This window comes from Molothrus ater, chromosome 20 (assembly GCF_012460135.2).
Source record: "Molothrus ater isolate BHLD 08-10-18 breed brown headed cowbird chromosome 20, BPBGC_Mater_1.1, whole genome shotgun sequence".
NCBI classification, from domain to species: domain Eukaryota; kingdom Metazoa; phylum Chordata; class Aves; order Passeriformes; family Icteridae; genus Molothrus; species Molothrus ater.
The window spans coordinates 9,483,283-9,504,822 of record NC_050497.2 but is presented as its reverse complement, the minus strand read 5'-3'; the positions used below and the strand labels follow the sequence as shown (position 1 = coordinate 9,504,822).

The following is a 21,540-nucleotide window of genomic DNA, read 5'->3' as shown; positions in this document are numbered from 1 at the left end:
AAGAGGATCTGAGGAGCCTCAGCTCCCATCCCTGCAGCAAATCCCTGATCTGTGCTCAGTGCTGGTTCAGGATCCAGCTGCTGGAGGCTCTTCTGCCTTTGCTTGTGCAGGATATTCTGGAGGCAAAGCTGTGGGAGGATGCTGGGAATGGGTTGGAGAGGCTTTGGAGGAGACTCTTGGAAGAACATCAGACAGGAGTTGGAGCCTTTCAGCTCTTGGCTGCCTCCCACTTCAGTTACATGTGAGGGACAAAGAATCAGCTCAGAGGCACCACAGCTCCTCTTCCAAGCCCTGTCCTCCCCTTTTCTCACCAAGAGTCTGTGAAATTGGTGCTCCTCTCATGGCAGGGATGAACTTCACTGATGGAGCCCAACCAGACAGGATCAGGACCTGGGGTGCTGCCTTTGGGGTCTCTGCAATGCGTGGCTTTGCTGCTTTGTGAGGTTTCAGTTCAACCCCAATCTGCTGTGATGGGTGGCTCGAGCTGATGTGGGCAGCGGGGGCATACCCACGTTCCGGTTGGTAGATGTGCTTTGAGAAAAGAGACCAGAGACAGCCCTTAACCCCCTGAAACAACCTCCCGAGGGCTGGCTGGGCTCCATCTCCTCCCTGTGTGTAGTGGCCACATGCAGCTGTCTGTGAGCCACCACCTTGGGTCCCTCCCAGGCACTGCCCACCCCCTGATGGAGCCACGGCCATGCCAAGGGGTGGGTGATGTTTCCTCCTGGCCATGGCCATGCCGAGGGGTGGGTGATGGATCCTCCTGGCCATGGCCATGCCAAGGGGTGGGTGATGGATCTGTCCTGGCCATGGCCATGCCAGGGATGGGTGATGGATCCTCCTGGCCATGGCCATGCCAAGGGGTGGGTGATGTTTCCTCCTGGCCATGGCCATGCCAGGGATGGGTGATGGATCCTCCTGGCCATGGCCATGCCAGGGATGGGTGATGGATCCTCCTGGCCATGGCCATGCCGAGGGGTGGGTGATGGATCCTCCTGGCCATGGCCATGCTGAGGGGTGGGTGATGTTTCCTCCTGGCCATGGCCATGCCAAGGGGTGGGTGATGTTTCCTCCTGGCCACAGCCATGCCAGGGACGGGTGGTATGGGTGATGTATCCTCCTGGCCACGGCACTTGGCAGCTGGACAGGCGACTGACTCATCAGCCTTGGCAGTTTCTCATTTAATCCCGGGGCTGTTGGGATGATTTAAGTGCCATCAGTCCGGAGAGGAGGTTGTGCTTGAGCTTCTGCTTCCAGCACGGCTGTGGAGCCATCGCCTTGCCTGCCTCCCATCCCCACTTTTCGCCGCGGGGGGAGGCTGGGGGTGGATCTGGGCTTGGCTCTCGATTATCTTGCGAGCACTTTGATTTCCTCCCGGCGATCGGGCTCTTCCATTGGCTCCTCTTGCTCTCCGTCGCTCTGCTGCTCGCAGCCGATGTCCTGAGCCCGGCGCCGCTGTGCGGGGCGCTCCGGGGGACCCTGCCCGCCCCGCCGGGCGCTGTGCTGAGCGGCGGAGCCCCGAGCCACCCATGCCCCCGGGGGGAGCGCTCTGCCGGGGGGGCACCGCCTGCCCCGCAATGTAACCGGGGGTGCGGGGGGGCGCGGGGCCGGCCCCGGAGGAGGGGCAGGGGCGGGCAGGGCAGGGCCCCCCGCGCCCCCCCATTGTCGCTGTCCCCTCTGTCTCTCTCTCCCGCAGGCTCTCGTCGCCCGGCGGCTGCGGCGGCGGGGACGGCGGCGGGAGCCGCAAGAGCGGGGTCATTCTGGACATCGCCTCCCTGAAGATGACGGAGCTGGAGTCCGAGGTGCTGCCGCTGCCGCCCCGGTACCGCTTCCGCGATCTGCTGCTGGGGGACCAGTCCTTCCAGAGCGACGACAGGTTCGGGGCACACAGCGCGGGGACAGCGCGGGGACACCAACCCGCCGGCAGGGACACACGGACCTGGGGCTCTGCCGGGGCTGGGGGGACACACGCGGGGTGCGGGGACGCACCGGGGACAGCTGCGGGACACCGGAGGGGACACGGGCGCGGAGCTGTCCGCGGTGCCGCTCCCGGCGCGGAGCTCTCCGCGGTGCTGAGGGCGGGAGAGGCCGCGGATGGCCGGGGGTGCCCGGAGCTGCGGGCACTGGGATGCGCTGGAGGATCCGGCGGCGTGTGGCACCGCTGGGGTGTGCGGGTGGAGGCCGCGGGTGCCCCGGGGTGCTGGATGTGCCGGGAGCGCTGCGGATGCACTGGGAGTTGTTGTTGGGTGCACTGGGAGTTGTCGTGGGTGCACTGGGCCAGCAGAGCTCTGTGGGCACCTGGCTGCGTCCTGGAGTCCCACCAGGGGCTGGCAAGCAGGAGAAGGGACTGATGTCTGGGGGAGGTGTGGGATAGTGAGGGGCTGGTGGAACTCCCTGCGAATTTGTGTGGAATTTGGGCTGACAAGCATTTACTGAGGAGGGACGGCTCCTCCAGGCTGCCCTTGGATGCTGTCTTGGCAGCAGGGTGACTCTGGAGAGCTGCTGGGGTTGTGGTGCTGCTCTCCCTTCCTCAGGATGACCACAGGAATGGCCTTTTTTGTGCTGAGCACCGTCCTGCTGTTCCTGCCTGGCTGGGATTTATCCAGTGAGCAACAGAGGGAATGCCGTGGGTGGCAAGAGAATTCCATGGGCAGAGCAGTTCAAGCGAGAGGAACAGGCACTTTCCCTTCAACTCTGCTCATATCATAAATACCGGTGCTAATGGGGAGTCAGGTGTTTATCTTTCCCTACCAATTAATTCCATGATGCAAACAAAGAGAGATGTAATTCTTGTTGGAGAAAACCTTTCAATTACTGGTTAGTCCTTGACTAGCTGCTGTGTGCCTGCTACACCTGCATCAAGGTTTTTTGTGCATTTCTCTTAAGAGATAATTTCTTTTTTTTTTTATATGTACAAGTATCATAAAAAAAAAAAAAAGGTGAATTTGGCTTTGAGACTGTGAATGTGGGTTTTACAAATGTTCTCTATAAGTGTTCCTAACTTTTATCGCTGCATAAAATCGGTCTGGCTCAAAAAAGAATCTGTGATCCTGGGGGTTTTAAAGCCCAGATTTCCTTAGCAGACACTTAAACATTAATATAGTTTTATGATACTGAGTGAGAAGTTAACAGGAAATTCCTGCTGCAGAAAATGTCTGGCTTTCAGAATGGTTGTGATATGGCTCATTTGGTCAAGTTTGAAGATTTAATAGTTTTCATATTTAAGTATTTGGAAGGATCTGAAATAGGGAAGATGGCAAAAGCAGCAGATTGTGTTCTTTATGTATTTCTCTGGTTACACCCCTTAACCTTCATTTTCCTCTAGATTTGAGTCTTTCTGATTCAGCATCTCTCTTTAATTTTAATGTGGAGATACTCTGGGTTGTTTTGTTAATTCATTAGCCCCATTTCTCAAGAATTCATTAGCATTGTTTCTCAAGATATCTCAGTTTCACTGGCTCTGTGCTGTTTCCTTGAGTTATTTGATTTCCCCTTCATCTGGAAAACGCTGATAATTTCATTGTGTGGGGGCTTGCAGATCTCGAGCCCACGTTTGCTGTTCACTGGAGTCCACTTGACTTCCCTGGGAGCTGAGATGAGCTGTGGGCTTTGGGAAATGTTGCTGTTAGGCCTAAATTCCAATCCAAGTCATTAATAATCGTGGGACCTTGTGGCTGAACCGAGCTTGCTGGAGTAATTATGACTAGTTCATTAGCCTGCTCCAAACCCACTGAATCAGAAGCTGATTTAGGAAGAAAAAAAATGAGAAGCAGAAAGACTTTTTGGCTTTGCTGTGCTTGTGGATGATAAGCAGCTCAGAGCTGTGCTTTGAAGGGCTTTGTTGCAGCCCTGGCAGGGATGTGCTGAGGAAAATCCCCCCACAAACTCTGCAGGGAACCTGGAGGGGTGGAACAGAGCTCCCTGGAGATGTGACACTGAAGGAAAGCACCCATAATGCTGAATATCTCTTTTATTTGTCAAAGGAATGTTTAAAACCAATGTCTCAAAGGTCTGATTTTGAACATTACCCTGGAATGAGTGTGCTGCTGGAAGTGAGGAGGTTTCTGGGGTCAGCAAAGACTGAAAGGGTGAGAGGCCAAAGGGGAGCCTGGGGTTTGCTGCTTCTGGAGAGTTAAAACTGCTCCTGCTGGAGATGAATTAGTGCATCTTCATCACAGGGGATGCTGAAGAGACACCAGCCCTGGAATGAGGTAATGCTGGAGCTTGAGGAGATGAGAGCTCGTTGGAACAAGTAGGTAATTAGAGAGCTGTGGTACAGCAAGGGGAGAGAGTGGGTCCAGATAACCTCTGAAACAGAAGGGACTAATCAGTGAGTGTGAGGTGGGATGGGTAAATTAGGCTGCTCCTAATTTACTTTTGTTTTTGGGATGTGAAAGGTGATCACAGTCGATCTGAGCAGGGCTTGCTCTTTGGCAGGTGGACTGATTGACAGGAGAATGAAATAACACTCATTCTCCTGTGGTGGATGCAATAAATTGGCCAGGAAGCAAATAGGAAATGGCTGGCTGGGAAGGGAATGTGGGAGGAAAATGGATTTGTGAGACAGAGAGAGAAAAGCCTAATGACAAGCAAACCTAGAGTTGTCAAGCCCAAGAGCTCTTTCCAGGATCATCTTACCATCTTCAGAGCTCACTGCCACGAAGGGTGGAAGGCTTTGGGCTGAGCTGTGTTTAAATTCTGGGCTTGACATTTCTGCCAGGCAGGTCTCTGGGCTGGAGGAGCAGGGTTAGGTGTCGTTCAGCTCAGGATTCCCAGAGGCTACAAGCAGCTCTCAGGGCAGGAATCTGACTGCTGGGGCCTGGGAGGTGATTTCTGCCATGGGGAGGGAAGGCTCTCTTTGGAGCCTTGCAGTTGCCTCTGTTGTCTGGCATTAGTCCTGCCCAGTTCAGAAATTTCCTTCCCATTGGAAGGTGCTGTCAATGCCAATACTGGGAGAAAAATGGATTTGTTCTGCTGGCTCCTGGCAGTGCTGCCTTTCTTATCTCACTGGTGTTTTGTGGCCATGAAAGCACCCAGAGCCTCTGCAAAGGCAGAGTTTGGGATGTTGAGCCTGTGACAAAGAGAAAGTGAAGAACTGGGGGCACAAACCCTGCTGGGGCCTGGCTCCCTTTTCACCTTCCTGGCATGGGAACCCTCTGGAAATGGGAATCCTCTGTGCCAGGGAGCTGTGGGAGCAGGGCCAGGGGTGCTGGGGAAGGGAGCAGGAGCTCAGCACAGCATCCCCAGGGCTGGGGCTGCCCAGGCTCCTGTTCTGAAGGGATGCTGCCAGTGCTGATTAAAGGCAGCTGAGAAAGCACATCTGCTGGATGGATAAATATTGTTTCACACCCCAAGCTGTGGCATCCCTTTGATGTTTGCTGTCCTGGCTGTGGCAGTTTTTGATCTCCTGCATTTCTCTTTTCTTGGACAGTGCTGACAGCTGGGTTGGGGCATGTATAAAAAAAGCCCATTAATAAAATTAAACTGTATCTCAGAAAAGTGTTCATTAGGAGCTTATTTGTTGCCTAATTTGAATAGTCTGAACACTTTCCAGAAAATCATCGTCAGAAGCCACAGTCCTATTTACAGGAGCGAGAAGTAATGGATGTCATTTTGATTAAGTGCATTTTTCTGAGGCTAATTATCAGCAAAAAAATCATTTTGATGGATGAGATTGTTTGGAAAAGCTGCTTGTGCAGAAGAATTCAGAAACTTCTCTATAAAATTTTAACATCTCCTATTTCAAATCAAAGATATTTTGGGTGTTGCATAACCAAGAAAAGAGGATTTTGTCAACCGAGGCCAATTCTTTTAAGTTTCTGCTTTCAGTTTTTTTAGAGTCTTACAACTTCTTTGTCTGTGATCTGACATCTGGTCTTTGTCTCTAATTTGTCACTAAGTGGTGGCTCTAACTCTTAGGTCAGAATATGCTTGGCATGAGCAAAGTGAAGTGCTGCAATATCAGCCTTGGAGGATCTTATCCCTGCAGTTTTCATGCTAACATGCCCCAAGTGAGCTCCTCATCAAAATGCATCATTACATTAATGGAGCTGGGGAGTTTTGTGTTCCCCAGGCAGGTTCTGTGGCTGAGTCCTCACTTCATTGCTATTTGATTTAATGGGCAATTTTCCTCGTTTTATTTGGAAGATGCAGATGCCAATTTGAAAATTCCAATTTGTATCCAGAAATTAGAGACATTTGTTTCTCTGCTGGTGAGGTAATGGCCAATATTTTAAATCAGCGCACAGCCTGCTCAGGCTGTCGCCTCTGTGCCAGGGAAGGTTTGTACCTGGAATTAGGAGATTCAGCTCTGCTGCCTGTGTGCCACAAAATTCCCCTGGGGGAGGCTCTCCATCCCCCAGCAGTGTGACCCCTTGCTTGTAAAGCAGGATGGATATTGTTGCTAATATCCCTTCCCCCAAAAATGGTGTTTAGACCTATTTCCACCATTCCTGGGTGCAGAAACTCTCAAGGGGCAGCTCAGTGATGATGCCTGAGCAAACCAAGTAACAAATTGAAGGTGCTGGGATCCCAGACGGGAGCTTGGGAGTGCCTGTGTGTCCAGCAGAATTAAATTGCTTCTCCTCTGCTCCTTCCACCTGGCAAAGCAAAACCAAACCAGTTATTAATCAGATTAGGCTGTTTAATTAATTAAATAATTAGATTAGGCTGTTTCCCTGAGTCAAGGCTTTATCAAGGAAGTTTCTGTGTGACAGCACAAGCAGGAGTTTGCCCCTGCCAGCCCTGCATGGTGTGGGCACCTCCTCACCCTTAACAGGGGCAAAACCAACAGATGCTGCCCCTGGATTGCTGAGCGCAGCCCCAGGTGGGACACACCAGCATGAGGAGCATTGGGAGCCTGAGGCAGATTTATAAAATTGATTTGGGTTTTCTTGTGTTTGCAGAACTTTTTGATGATAGCATTCTTAATTGAGGTTTGTTTTTCCAGTTGTTCTGAAAGGCTGCAGGGATGATTCCCAGTGCTGTGGCTTAATTGCAGTGCTGCTTGGAGTTTTTTAATTGATGTTTCCTTGCAGATATTGGTGTGGTCTTGTCTCTTCGTCTTCAGGCAGGTACCCCTGAACATTGGCAGGAGTATTAGGAAAATTATGAAAGTAATAGAGCAAAGAAGAAACACAGTTCTCTTGTAATTGTAACTATTATTTTATTTTAAAAAATGGCCATTGCTTTTTTCCAGGGATATTGTTTTCACTGTCAGCAGTGGGCCCTTGCTTGCAATAAAAGAAAGTGCACGTAGCAGGCTGGTGGAATGAGCAGAGGTGTCCCAGGAGTGCTGCTGTGTATGGCTGTGCTCTGAGGAAAAGGAAGAACAACATTGATTTTCAGTTATTTAGTGCAATTTAACACTGTGGGCTCAAATTTCCGTCCCTCCCTGGGGTGGTTTTCTTTTCCCACTTATTTACTTTCCCTTTGGTTCCTTTTCTATTTATTGGGGGAATGGGTTTGAAAGAGAAAACAGCATTTCAAGGTACCTGAGTGAAGGGAGGAGCATGGGCAGGGGATTGGTGAGGTGGGCACATTCCCCCGGGCTGGTGCTGAGCTCACTCATTTGGGCAAAATGAATTGGTTTACTCCCCTCAAGCAGTCGTACAGGACACACTGCAAGTCCTAAATGAGAGATTTCCTGGCAGGCACAGTGCAGAGGGCATGAGAAATGCTGGAGTCCGGGCTCCTGCTGTGGTAAATGGGACAAAGCTCCTTGCACGTGGTCTTGGCGTGGCTCTGGAGCCTGCTGGGGCATCTCTGGTGGCTCCTGGGGTGGCCCTGGGGCGTCTCTCTGCCAGGGGAGCTCCTGTGCCACCTCAGCCTGCTGGGAAAGGGCAGGGGCAGCTCCAGGGGGAGCCAGGGGAGAAACCTGGCTGGGTGTGAAAGCTTGGCAGGGCCTCCAGCACAGGGATGTGCCAGGGGTGTGCACACACCACGTGCTGTTTGGCAGCACAGCAAGGCCCTGTGCCTGCAGGAGTCCCCAGGAGGGCTGTGCAGCTTCAGGTGAGGCTGGAAGGTCGGGCTGAGCCCCGAGCTGTCACCACTGCTGCTGTAGTGACAGCACCAGAAACAACTTGGCAGCTGTAGCTGTAATTGCAGAGAATGCATTAAATTTTACTGCTGTGTTTTCCCACCACCTTCTCTCATCGCAGTTGCATCTTTGTTCCCAAGGGAAATAATTTATTGCTGCTCTGAAGGTGTTGCTCACTGCTTTTCCTGTGCACAGCATGTTCAGTGCCTGGCAGCTCAGGCAGCCCCCTCTTGGGGGACACAGAGGTTCCTGTCCCTCTGTCCCAGCCCTGTGGTGATGCCAGCCCTGCTCAGGTGTGAGCTGCTCTCCCTCAGACCCCTGTGTGGCTGTGAGGTCATCAGCAGAGTGAGTAACTCGGTTGATAAGTGCATGTTCCTGTGAGGCACCTCACTCATTTTATTGTGGTCTGTGCAGCAGAGGGGCTTAGACAGGAATAAAAGGCTGGAATTTGAATCCAAGCACCTCTGGTTGTGAGAAGTGCCACCAACAGACAGGAGCAATCCTTTTCTATTCTGGCCCTGCTTACTGAGGGAGACGAGAGCGCGCTGCCAGTGGAGCCCTGCAGCGAGCACAGATTTCCCTGCCATGCTGCATTTGCCTCTGCTCCACTGGCACTTGTCTGGATCCAGAGCAGAGGTGGAGGTGTTCATGTGCAAATTAAATCCCTCATCCTGCTCCTGGCTGCCAGCTCAGAGTGGCTCACACTGGCTCTGTGCAGGGCTCCTGCCAGCTGCTCTCAGGTTGCCCACCAAGGGTTGGCAGTGCAGCCTCCCAGTCCCCAAACCTGGAGATTTTCTCTATTATCAGTCCATTAATTTGCTGCATTGCTGCAATTAAAAAAAAATTATCTTTCAGAGAGTTTCTAGTTTAGATTCTGCTGCTCCATCACACTTTTTATCAATTAACAGCATGGAATTTCATCGGCTCCGTGACCTCATTTCCTCTCTTTGTGAAGCTTTTTGTTGCCATTTTAGCAAATTTCTGGCTGCTGTTTTACTGCAGGGAGAGGATCAAAGTGCAGCCTGCTGGAGCAGGCAGGTCCCTGTGGTGCCAGTCTGACTCTGCTCTCTGTTCTGTCCCCACAACCTCATTGATGTTTTAAGATCTCCCCTGCACAGCCAGAGGGCTGGAAGGAGGATTTCAGGGTTGCAAATCCCCTGGCAGGTTCAGCATTTCCCCTTTAATTATTCTAGGTAATAAATAATTGATAACGAAGAAGTTTGTGGTGATAGAGTTGAGATGCAAGGCCTTGGTGAGAACAGGAATGCCATGGGTGTCAGCACGTTGCCAGCAGATTAGAGGAATGTTTTCCAATGTTCAACATTTTCCAAACTTCTCAAACTCAGCAAACCTGTCCTTTAAAGCAAGTAGTGGGTGAAGCAGTGCTTGGAAGCATTTTCAGAGTTATTTTCTGTCCTAAAACTCCCCCAGCCATGTGGTGCAGGGGCAGACGTGCCCTGCCAGGGCCATCCGTGGTTCCTGGAGGAACTCCAGGAGCTCAGAGCTGGCTTTGCCTCTTTGGGTTGCACTGGGGCCACAATTGCTTGGTCTTGCTTCTGCCTTGCTCCAGACAGACCATCTGCTCCTGTCCCTTCAGGAGACAGCCTGGAGCTGTTTGCTGGCCATAGAAATGGTGCTTTGTGAGAGGAAGGTGGGGAGCAAAGTTTGTGGATGGGCACAACACCTCGGGGCTGGGACACCCCCAGTGCCATCTGTGGTCAGTGCCAGCGTGCCGGGTGCCAGCCCTCAGCGTGGGGGTGAAGGTTTCTGCAGCCAGGTGTATTTTCTGCACTGGTGTTTTCCCCCATGGAACGGGGTCCCTGTAGCCAAGGAGGGGGCACATCCTGCTCGTGCTCTGCCATGCCCATGGCCTGGCTGAGTTCCTGCCTGCAGCAGGTGGGTGGGAGAGCAGGGATGTGGAACACCATGGACAGGCGACCATGGGGGGCTCAGAGCCAGGGGAGGGAAGGGAGGAGGAGGGATGTAGGGAGGGAGAGCAGCACACTGTCCACGGCCAGAGGGAAGGGAAGAAGGAAGGAGGGATGTGGGAATTTGGAAGGAAGAGGGATGTGGGAAGGGAAGAAGGAAGGACGGATGTGGGGAGGGAGAGCAGCACACTCTGCCCTGCCGGGGGTGGGTGAGGTCAGCAGGGTAATGTGGAGTGAAAGAGCCGTGAATTACCGGGGGCCGTGACTGACTGAAGTGTGGGGACACAGCCAGATGTCCCTCCGTGAAGCTGGGAGCTTCAATCACGTCTTTCCTTCGTGGTTCTGCTCTTTGGATGAACGAAAATCTTGCCTGAGGTGAGCTAAGCAATGGTGAGGGGTGGGTTTGTACCTGTGCTGGTGCAGAAATATCCTGGTTTTCTCCATGGAGCTGGGCTCTGGTGAGGTGCTGGCTGTCCTGTGTCACTGTGCCCTGGTGTGTGGCACACTGGAGGGCTGGAGCTGGAGCTCCTGGGGCTGCTGCAGGGTGAGGAGCAGGGCCAGGACTCTGCCACAGAGCAGGGTTTGTGTCCCTGGCCAGGGTCTGGGTGTCACATGGAGGGATGGAGCAGGGGCAGGTGTCCCCTGTGCTCTGCTCCCCTGCTGCTGTCACTGGGGGTGTCCATCTCGGACACAAACTGTCCCTTGTGTGACACCTCTGCCCTAGCCCTGGGGCTGTCGGTCTGTCCCTCTCTCTGCCCCGCTGCCTGTGCTTTGCTGGGCAGGCTCTGATGTCGCTGCTGTCACCGGTTCCTTTGTCGCGGGTGGGTTTTGCTGCTGCTCTGCCATCTCACTGCGGCGGAGCCCTCTGGAGGCCAGCGCACACATCACTGCCGTCCAGCTCCACAAACCCAGGGAAAATGGCATTTTCTTGTTCTCTCCAGGACCCTCTCTTGTCACCTGTCTTTGAGCTTTTGGTTGTAGCTTTACATAAAGCTGGCTGCTGTGGCGTGTTTGTCCCTGAGGTGCTGGGTATGCTGTCTGCTGGGTCTAGGGGAGTGAGGAGTGGGTCTGTCCATGTCTCCTGTCTGTGCAGCCACCCACAGGCCACTCTGCCAAGGCTGGAAGTTGGGATCCTTCACCCAGGGAGGGTCCTGAGGGAGGTGCTGCCATCCTCCTCTCTGCACATCCCAGCTCCTGGAGTTAAACATGGATCTGCAGGTTCCATGGAACCCCAGGTTCCCTCAGACCTGGTCCTGCTCTGCAGAGGGCTGTGGTGAGTTCCTCTCTCCAGGATGGGTTTTGTCCCTCTCCTGCACCGCGGGGGATGGACATGGCTGCTGTGTGCTCTCAGCCTCTGCTTCAATAGCAGGATTCTCAGAAAAGCTTCACTTTGAGGTGAGGCCAACCCCAAGCCCGCCCCGTGTGAGTGAGTGACCATGACTGGGATTTGCAGGGGTTTGGGTGTGGATTTCTTTGGGTGGTGACTCCCCTGCCCTGCTCTCTGCTGCCTGTGGCTCCCAGGGGAGGTTCCCCAGCTCATTCCCATTCCTGGACTGTTCGGGCTGGTGTTTCCCCAGCCCATTCCCATTCCTGTCGTGCTGATGTTTCCCCAGCTCATTCCTGTTCTCGTTCCCATTCCTGGACCATTGGGCTGGTGTTTCCCCAGCTCATTCCCATTCCCGTTCCTGTTCCCGTCAGGCTGGTGTTTCCCCATTCCCATTCCTGTTCCCGTCGGGTGGGTGTTTCCCCAGCTCGTTCCTGTTCCCATTCCCGTTCCTGTCAGGCTGGTGTTTCCCCAGCTCGTTCCCATTCCCATTCCCGTTCCTGTCGGGCTGGTGTTTCCCCAGCTCATTCCCGTTCTCATTCCCATTCCCATTCCCATTCCTGTCGGGTGGGTGTTTCCCCAGCTCATTCCCGTTCCCATTCCCGTTCCTGTCGGGTGGGTGTTTCCCCAGCTCATTCCCGTTCCCATTCCCGTTCCTGTCGGGTGGGTGTTTCCCCAGCTCATTCCCGTTCCCATTCCCGTTCCTGTCGGGTGGGTGTTTCCCCAGCTCATTCCCATTCTCATTCCCATTCCCGTTCCCGTCGGGCGGGTGTTTCCCCATCCTGGAGTGCCAGGGCGGGGCGGGAGCGGCAGGGAAGCTGCGGGAAGCTGCGGCTGTGTTTGGATTCGGCGGCTCTGCCGCGCTTCCTGCAGCCCACGCAGCCTCCAGAGCAGCCGAGTGCGGCTCTGCAAATTTAGCAGCTCCCTCCAGGCAGGGAGCTCTCCTCTCTGGGCCGTGGGCAGAGCCACGGAGCTGCTGCGCGTGCCTCATTCCCCGTGTGTGACTATCAGCAAAGTCATTTCTTTCCTTGAGATTTGCTGCAAAGAGTTTCTGGCTGTAGAAATGGACTTTGCGAGAGCCCCACGCCCTGTGTGAGCCTCGGCCGTGGGGCAGGGTCCCTGTGGCTCCAGCACAAGCTGGGGTTCGGGAGCAGCTGGAGCTTGGTGGCTCCGTGCAGGTACGTGTCACCTCCCTGGTGGCAGCAGCTGTCAGGGAAAAGGTCTCCTCTGTCTGGGAGAGAGCAATGTTTCTGAGGAGCAGGTGGTGAAGATGTTCAGCAAATGTCAGCTTGAGACCTTGCCATCCTGTGGGCAGGAGTGACACTGCTGAGAAATGTGTTATCCTGTCAGAAAGCGGCAAAAAACGAAGAGAAAAAAAAAAAAATCCCCCGGGGAAATGTTTACGAGCGAGGCAGGGCTTTGCCAAAAGTGGGCGTTTTTCCAGCACGGAGCCTCGGGAGCGTGAGCTCTTGGAGCAGTGGGAATCCTGCTCCAGCTCACACCACTCTGTGTGCCTGAGCCACTCTGCCTCGGTCTGAACGCCTCAGTCACTGCCCTGAGCTGTTTCATTTGAGAGTGGCATTTTCACTGAGGCACCGTGTTGGTTTGTAGGTGAGCAAAAAGCAGTTTAAACAGAAAAGGATGCTGCAGATGGGTACCAAACACAGCTTTTCAGAGCTAAAGCACTGCCAAAAACTCCTTTCAGATAAACTCTGCTGGTGGTGGCATTGCAGAGACCCAGAGACACTCGTTTGCCCAGTGTCCAGTACCAGTGTGTGAAGTGCATAATTGCATCTGGGCTGAGAGCTCCATATGGGAGTATTGTTGAAAATTTTCTCATTTAATGAAATGGGTGGTAATTGGCTCTTAGAAGGGAGTTTAATTGGAATAATTGGCATGGACACTCATGTTAATTTAGTTTGGTGTTTCTAATGCACAGTCACGGTGTTTGCTCAAGAACAGAAGTGGGGATTAGGTGCTGCCCGTATTTCTCAGCAAGAAGTTGCAGCTGGGCTCTGGGAAGGCATTTACTGGAGGAAGCTGTTCAGTTACTGTTCTTGAAGTTGGATTTTGGAGATGGATTTGCTTCATTACCGTTTGATGCAATCACACCCACGCTGCTGAGAGTCGAGGCCTCCTCTGACGTTCAGTTCCCACTTCAGATGATTTGGGATTGGACTTTCTGCTCTCCTGGAGCAGCTCCAGCTCCTTGGCACAGGGACATCCCTGTCCTGAGGTGCTCACACACACACACGTGTGCAGGAATGTGCTCACTCAGGAGACAGCACACCAGGAAGGGGAAGTTCATGTTCTATACCCAGCCTGTCATCCCTGCTTCTCTCAAGCCTCTCAAGACCCATCAGTTCCAGGTCAGTAAATCAGCACCATGAGGTTTTTCTGTGTGGAAAAAGATTTTACCGTCTCTTTCCAGCGTGGAGATGTCTCAAGCTGTCATCTCAGAGCTGCTGTTCAGGGACTGCCATGAGCTGGAGGCTCTGCTGCAGGAGCTGCTGCTCTGTGGGGTCACTGGGAGTGTGAGATGGTGACACAAAAGCCATTACAGCTCCTCAGCCTCTTCCAGAGCTGTAGTTTAACAATTTTTTTTTCCTTTTCATCTTCCTCCAAAATGCTTTTAAAGCTCAGTATTGTCACTTTGTTTGGACTCTTCCCACACAGTAACTGCACTTAGAACTGTCCAGTGCTGATGAGGAGATTTATTGCCAGCAGCTATTGTGTGAAAATTGAGAGGAAAAACAATTTTCTGGGCAGCTCTTGTTAGGCCTCTAATGGGAAATATTTCTTTTGAGCTAAGAACTTGTAAATGGTTTTAGTGGTGGATGCTGTGCTCTGTGCCTCAGGAATGTTCAGCCTTCCAGGGTTCAGCAGCACAAATGTTTCTGCTTGCAGACATGTGGTGACCTCACCGTGCATGCACAAGGGCTGCACTCCTTCCCAATGGTGAGAATTTAAAAAAACCCCAAAAAACCTCTGACAAAGAGCAAATCTTGGACCTCGGAGCCCAGGGAGTGAGGATTGGATTCCAGCAGGAGGCAGAGAGGGGATGGATGTTCCTCTCTGCAGCAGGGAATTGTGAGGCTGACAGCAGGGGCTGGGTGAGTCCTGTGCCCTTTTCCAGTGCTGTGCTGGGTGTGCTGCTGGAATTTCTGTTCCCTTTCAAAGGAGCAGGATTCACAAGGGGCACAGTGAGTGCTGCTGTTCCTGCACGGGTTGGTGCTCACCTCAAGATCCTCTTTGGGACCTCATGGCTGCTTTTCCTGAGAAACTTTGGGGAGCTGGAACAATTACCCAAACTTTTAGGGCCTTTTCCCCCCCTCTGAGCTTTTTGTGCTCTATTTCCCACAGGCAGATTTTAGGGAGAGAAAGGAGTACAGCTGAACATGCTGGTGAAGATATTAATCATGATATAATTCAATTTTAATTCCATTAGACACTTCTAGTGATCAGGGAGTTTCTCACTTGCTTTAATCGACTCTTTTCCAGATGATGAAGCTGCAAGCTCTGGCACTTGTTATAAATGTCTGTTTATTAAACCATCCTTCCTCCTAAAACCCTCTGCCTGGCCAGGATGGATACAGATGGAGAGGATGATGTTTGCAGTTCAGTCTTTAAGGAGACCCTGTGTCAGAAATTGCAGCCTTCTCTTTTTCATTTTTTGTGTCTTTATGTGAGAGATGAGAACAGGCCAAGGCATTTTTTTGCTGTGCTTTTTACTGTAAATGTTCGAGGCAGCCAAGATCTGTGAAACAGCATTTGCTGTCACACCAGCTCCTGGAGTGGATGTTCCCTTTCCAACAGAGGATTTGGTCATGGCAGTTGAACCAAAAGCTGATGGGCAGATAAGGGCAGTGCTGGTGGACAATTTAAAATCCTTTTGTGGCTTTAGTTCACCTTTGGCTCCTGCCCTGGCTGGGCAGGCAGCTCTGACAGGTGTGAGGCAGCTCTGGGGGCAATTCCAGGGCTTTTTGTGCAAAACTTCAAAACAGGGACACAGTTCACACATCCTTGCCTTTTCCTTTTAATGCCTCGGGGCTGACCTCTGCTTTTGGCTGGATGTGGAAAGAGAGATGGTTTTTGTCACATCCAGGACAGCACCTGTGTCACTTGGGCATTGCACTCACCTGGCTGCAGGTGACTCTGAGCCCATGCCCTGGCTGCAGGGGCTCCTGGCTCACAGCAGAACCCCCGGCTACAGCAGGATGTTGATGGGTAAGCAAATCTTTCCTCATTGAAGTTAAAATAAGAAACGTTCCTGGAGATCAATGGTCTGGTACAGCCCCCTGTTCTCGTCCTGCCCACACAGCCTGATGAGGCTGTCACAGACTCCATGGAGTTCATGCCTCATTTCTGCAGCACACTGTGAATTCCTCTTTAGGGGGACTTGCCATTTTCTCTGTCTTATATAATGCATCACAAAAAGAATGCTGAGAGAAATGAAAAAATGTATGGGAAATGGTACCTGGCATCATCCAGCGACCCTGCGGAGGGAAGAAAATGTCATTACCATGAGGCATAATTGGCAGTGCTGATGGAGAGCCCCAAAGCCAAAAGTTCTTCTTTGAATGTCAATCATTTTTCTTGGATTTTTTTAGAAGTTTTATGGAAGTTTTTAGATGCTAAAATTCTCCACGTTTTTCAGCAGAAACCCTTAGCACCATTTAATAGGCAGACACTGCTCTGCATCGCATTGCAATTCCAATACTTTAAAAGCAAAGAACATCATGCAAAAAAAAAAAAAAAAAAAAAAAAAAAAAGAACTTGGAGTCCTTTAAAACTGCAGAGTGGGAATCACTCTGGCATTTTGAAAGTCCCTGTGAAATTGCTTCCTGCTGAGCTCTGCCAGGGCTGTTTGCAGCAGCAGGAATGCCATGCTGCGGTGCCAGCTCCATCACCAGCTCCCCTCGGGCACTTTCCCAAATTCCAGAGGGGATCATGAGAGGTGCCACGAGGTGCCTTTGCAGCTCTGGCTGCCTGTCACATCCCCTGGGAGAAGCTGGGGTGAATCCCGGGGGAGCAGGGTGTCCCCTGGGCTGGGTGTGATGGAAAGGGGCTGTGGCTGCTGCCTGTCCTGCCCTGGTCACCGAGGGTGCCCAGAGCGCTCCTGTCCTTCCCCAGGTGCTGTGCTGGGATGGAAAGGTGCCACAGGGGCTGCCTGTCCTGCCCTGGTCACCGAGGGTGCCCAGAGCGCTCCTGTGCTTCCCCCAGGTGCCGCCTCAGCCCCTGCAGCAGGAGACCCCAAGGGGGAATCCTGGCCTCGAAGGCACCTGTGGGGCTCAGGCTTGGGAGAGGCTGGAGGGACAGGAAGGGATTGCCACGGTAATTCTGCCACACCGGGTGGATTTTCTTCCCCTCCTGTCCCACAGCTCGGCCTCTCCTGCCCCGCTCCTCCTGCGGTACCCAGGGGCATTTCCAAGGTGTTTTCAGATTCCCGGTGGGAAATCGCTGCACAAATGCTTAAAGCCATAAACATTTATGGTGCAGAGATCATCCCTGCTGGGAGGCAGCAGCTGCTGGCAGGGGAGGGGTGTGCTTTGGGCTTGGGGGAGCCTGGAGCCCCCCCAGCTCCTCCTGGAGGGGTTTGGGTGCTGCCCTGGCACCTCTGCTCCTTCTGGAGGGATTTGGGTGCTCCCCAGCTCCTCCCAGCCAGGTTTGGGTGCTGCCCTGCTCCTCTCCAGCTCTTCCTGGCTGGGTTTGGGTGCTGCCCTGCATCTCCCCAGCTCCTCCCAGCCAGGTTTGGGTGCTGCCCTGCCATCTCCTCTGCTCATCTCTGCCTCCCTCCCCGCCCTGCTCCTCTCGGGGCTGACTCACGCCTGCCCAGCCCTGCCTGGAGCAGCCGGCGCTGCTCCCATTGAACCTCGGGAATCAGAGAGTGACCCCGTTATGTACTCACCTGGAAAAGTGACTTGGCCGTGCCTCATTGCTGTGCTCTGCCTGGAGACGTCTCATGCTTCCCTTGCAGATGTATATTTAGATTTTACCCGAGGGCTTTTAAATTTCCTCGCTGGCTTGAGCAGCTGCGACAGGTACACACTTACCTCCCCTTATTTCCTCCGGCCATTTCAACCTGTCACCGGCTTTGTGAAGGAGCAGGAGGGGATTGGGAGTTACTGAAGCGCTTCAGGGTCTCACTGCTCTGCTTGTGAGCCTGTCAAATGCACCCAGGAGCGGGAGCAGTGGCTTTGTAGAGAGGTTTGCTCAGCAGCTGCTCGGGCGTGCTCCATTTCTCCTTCTCCCTGCCAAGCAGTCCTGGGTTGCCACGCTGGGTTTGCAGCTTTCCTGTGTCGCTGATGAGCCACACTCAGAGAGGGGAAAAACGGCTTTGCAAAGGCTGCAGTGATGACAGTTCTGGGATTCAGCAGTTATATAAGGGATGCTCTGGCTTAGGGCAAGGGGAGCTGCCCTCCCTGCTCCCCCCAGCCCAAAAGAGGGGCTCAGTTTGGGAATCCCCTCCATCCAGCCCAAAAGAGGGGCTCAGTTTGGGAATCCCCCCCATCCACCTGCAGCCAGCAGGGCACAGCTGAGCAGTGGAGCAGCCTCGTGGCTCTGGGTGGGAGGGGGATTTCGGGGCACTGCTCCTGTTACTGGGCACTTTCTGGAGTCCTGGGTTCCTCTCCTCTAAACCCTAACATTGGAAGTTGTTAATATTTGGGATGTTAATGCAGAGTACGCTGGCAAGAGGAGAAAAATCAAAGGCTTTTCTGGTACCAGCCCGTCCCCCTCTGGGCTCACAGCCTGCTGCAAGCTCTGGATGTGTTTTCTTACTTTACATAATTTTTCCATCTCTCTCCATCAGCCCAGCTCTTCAAAGGCTTCCTTCTGTTTCCAGCTCTCTTGCAGCTGCTAAATACATTCTCATCAATGCTTTCCGAGCTGTTCCTCCTTCCCCAGAATTCCGTTGCTCCAGTTTATTGCAGAACTCTCCCAAACTCTGCCGAGGAGCCGCTGGGTGATGCAGGAGCTGCTGCCTGGAGCTCTTTGGTTGTGCTGCCTGGTTCAGCTGCCAAGGCTAAACAGGGAAAGTGAGGGAATAAAACACAGGCAGTGAATTCTGCCTGTGCCATGCAAATCTTCCTGGTGGTCCTGTGACCGTGTTCCCAGGGGTCCGAGGATGAGGGAAGAGACGAGGATCTGACTCCATGTTTCAGAAGGCTTGATTTATTATTTTATGATATATATTATATTAAAACTATACTAAAGGAATAGAAGAAAGGATTTCATCAGAAGGCTGGCTAAGAATAGAAAAGAAGGAATGATAAAATAGGCTTGTGACTCTCAGAGAGTCCGAGCCAGCTGGGCTGTGATTGGCCATTAATTAGAAACAACCACATGAGACCAATCCCAGACCCACCTGTTGCATTCCACAGCAGCAGATAACCATTGGTTACACTGGTCCCACTTGGCCAAAGGTTCTGTGGGTGTGTGACGGTGTCAGTGAATATTGGTGTTCCCCCGCTCCAGGCTCTCTCCTGGGGGGTTTGTTTGCTTTGCCAGGATGCCAAGGACCCCCAGAAGTGCAGAGGGGATGGAGCAGCCCCCCAGGCCCACCGTGGTGGGAGCTGATCCCACAGAGATCCCTGGAGGTGAGTCCCCTCCGAAGGCTGGGCTGGCTCTCCGGAATGGAGAGAGGGAATTTGGGATTTTGGCAGCAGCACTCAGCCGAAGCGCTGTCCCAGCCAGATGCTGTGATGACAGAAATCCCTGCAGTTTGTGAACTTCTCCTGAAATGCTTTTAATGACAGTTTAATAATAACACTCAGTGCTGGGTACAGAGCTTCTCACCCCTGGAAGTGCAGGGCTGTGTGAGAAGGGTAAGGACCATTATCCCCCCTGTGAGCAGGGGGAATAGCTGCTTTTATTTGTGAGCCTCATTAGAACAAGTGGAATTAATCAACTTTTCATATGAATGGCACTGCTTTTTAAAGACAAACGTCAGAAAGGAGTCCTAGAGGGCTCCAAGTGGTGCAGATCCATCTGATGGCTTCTCAGGGAACTCGTCAGAGCCTGTGGTGAGAGGCATTAACCCTGCCAAGGCACAGGGAGGAGGGGACAGAAAGGCAAAGCAGGGCACAGGCTGGGTTTGCTGTGCCCTGGGTGCTGCTGGGTGGGTGTTTCTGACCCTGGTGTGTGTTATTTGCCCTGCCCTTCCCCTCTGCAGCTGCTCAAAGCCCCATTGCTTGGGAATGTTCTCCTACCTCTGATCCTTGGTGCTCTCTGTGTAGTGCATGGAGAAATTCCATTGAAATAATTAATTCAGTCATTGATTAATTTCTTAGTGGGAGGACTCAGAGGCCATAATATCTTCTTGTGAAGTCACTGAATTTTGGGGTTTTTCCCCTCTTCTCGGTCCTGCTCTACCTCCCCCTGGTGCATCCTGGCCCTCTCCAGCCTGCAGGGAGCCCGGGCAAGTGGAGGCTTGTTTTGGCTGTGACAGTAATGGGCAGTGAGTGACCAAGGCCTGGGAGTGCAGGTGGCAGAGTCCCTGAGATGCTTTCAGTGCTGCCCTGCTGCTCACAGCCCATTACTGCATGGAGTCACCGCCAGGGAAGCCAAAATCCTGGGAAATCCTCCCAATACCTTTGGCACTCAGCTGCAGGGAGTGGGGAAGGCAGGACCCACCACCCTGGGGACAGGAGATCAAGGGAGGACTGGTGTGCAAGTGCTTTGAATTGCAAAGTGTGGCTGGGGCATCCTCTGGCCCTGCCCTGCTCCAGCAGCACCTGCCCCACAGATCCGTGTCTGTCCCATGGGATCAGCCCCAGGACAGCCCCAGCTCACCTGGATGCCCCACAGATCCATGTTTCTCCCATGGGATCAGCCCCAGCTCACCTGGATGCCCCACAGATCCATGTTTCTCCCATGGGATCAGCCCCAGCTCACCTGGATGCCCCTCCTGGCACTGGCAGGTAGGAGTCACCCTCCACCCTGGCTTTCTGCAGCCCCTCAGGAGGGATTTTATCCTCTGTGAATTTTAAATTTCACCTTTGGCAGAGCCCTGCTGGCTCTCCCAGCAGTGCTGAGCTCCCGCTCCCATGCCAGGGCCCTTCCTCTCCAAGCTAATGGAAAGAAAATGGAGAGAAGTTTTTTATAATTGACTCAGGATCAATAGGTAAAAGTATTTCCTAAAAGCACTTTTATTAATAAATACCTATATAAATCCCTTCCCAGGCATCTGCTGCACATTGCAATATCTCCAGTCTGAGTTAATCAATGTATTGGTGTTTTCTGTCTGACTGTGAAAGGAACTGGAGCTCCTTGGGTTCAGCTCTCTCACTGACTGTAATTCCAGGAGCTGATGGAAGTCAGAATTCCTGGCAGAAGGATTTGTTTTGTTGGGAAAAGAGTTCCCTGGGGCTCTCTTGAGCAGGGTGTGCTGTTGGGGGAGCAGGTGGGGGGATCCTGGCTGTCCCAGAGGGCTCTGGGGGTGTCCATGCTCCCCGTGTGTGTGTGGGAGCAGCTCTGGCACTGCACAGGCATGGAAAGGCCAAGTTCTGCACAGAGGAAGAGGATGAAGCACCAACATCTTTAATTTTTTTTCTTTTTTTTCTTTTTGGCAAATTTACTGTTTTCACTGAGACAAATGTCAAGAGGAAAAAAACATTCTGGTGAGGAAGCAGAAGCTCCTTTTTCTGTGATTTTAACTTCCCATTGGGATAGGGAACGATTAGTGAACAGAGGAAAAAAAAATCAAATCTTTGAATTTCCTCAGAAGCATGGACATTTGCAGGCAGTTCTGCTGCAGAGGGATGTTCCAGTGGTGTTTCCTGTGGCTTGCAGTTCTGCTGCAGGGGGATATTTCAGCTGCTGTTTTCTGTGCCTTGGCTGCAGCATCCTCGCTGGGATGGGGGGTGGTTTTTTCCAGGGCTCTGCCTGAGCCTTGGCAACCTCCAAACCTTGGCAGCTTTTGCAAAGCAATTTTGCAGAGTGCCTGGTGACAATGTAGGGCATTCCCTGGTGGCTCAGGGGCAGGGCTGGTGCATGTGCACTTCGTGAAAAACACCCCAGCAAGAGGCTGTGCCAGGCAGCTCTGTGCATTTATCTGAGCATTAGTGGCCCTCTGAAGTTTATTGAGCTGATAATGTCACGCTGTGACATTTGTTGGGGTCCTGAAATACAGGAGGTGTTTCTGGCAGTCATAAATTACATGGGATCTTGTTTTTCCTCGGTGTTATTAAATAAAGGGAGGTCAGGGTTGCTCTGCAAAACACAGAGGGGCCATGCAGGGAAAGGTGATT

General features: G+C 52.7%; 1 protein-coding gene across 1 annotated transcript in view; it reads left to right on the top strand.

Moving 5' to 3' along the window:
- Positions 1-21,540, top strand: part of KCNT1 (potassium sodium-activated channel subfamily T member 1) — a 79,485-nt gene that overhangs the window by 10,711 nt on the left and 47,234 nt on the right. Inside the window, 1 exon segment of the mRNA XM_036393659.2 lies at positions 1,697-1,876. Coding sequence (XP_036249552.1) covers positions 1,697-1,876 — 180 coding nt within the window.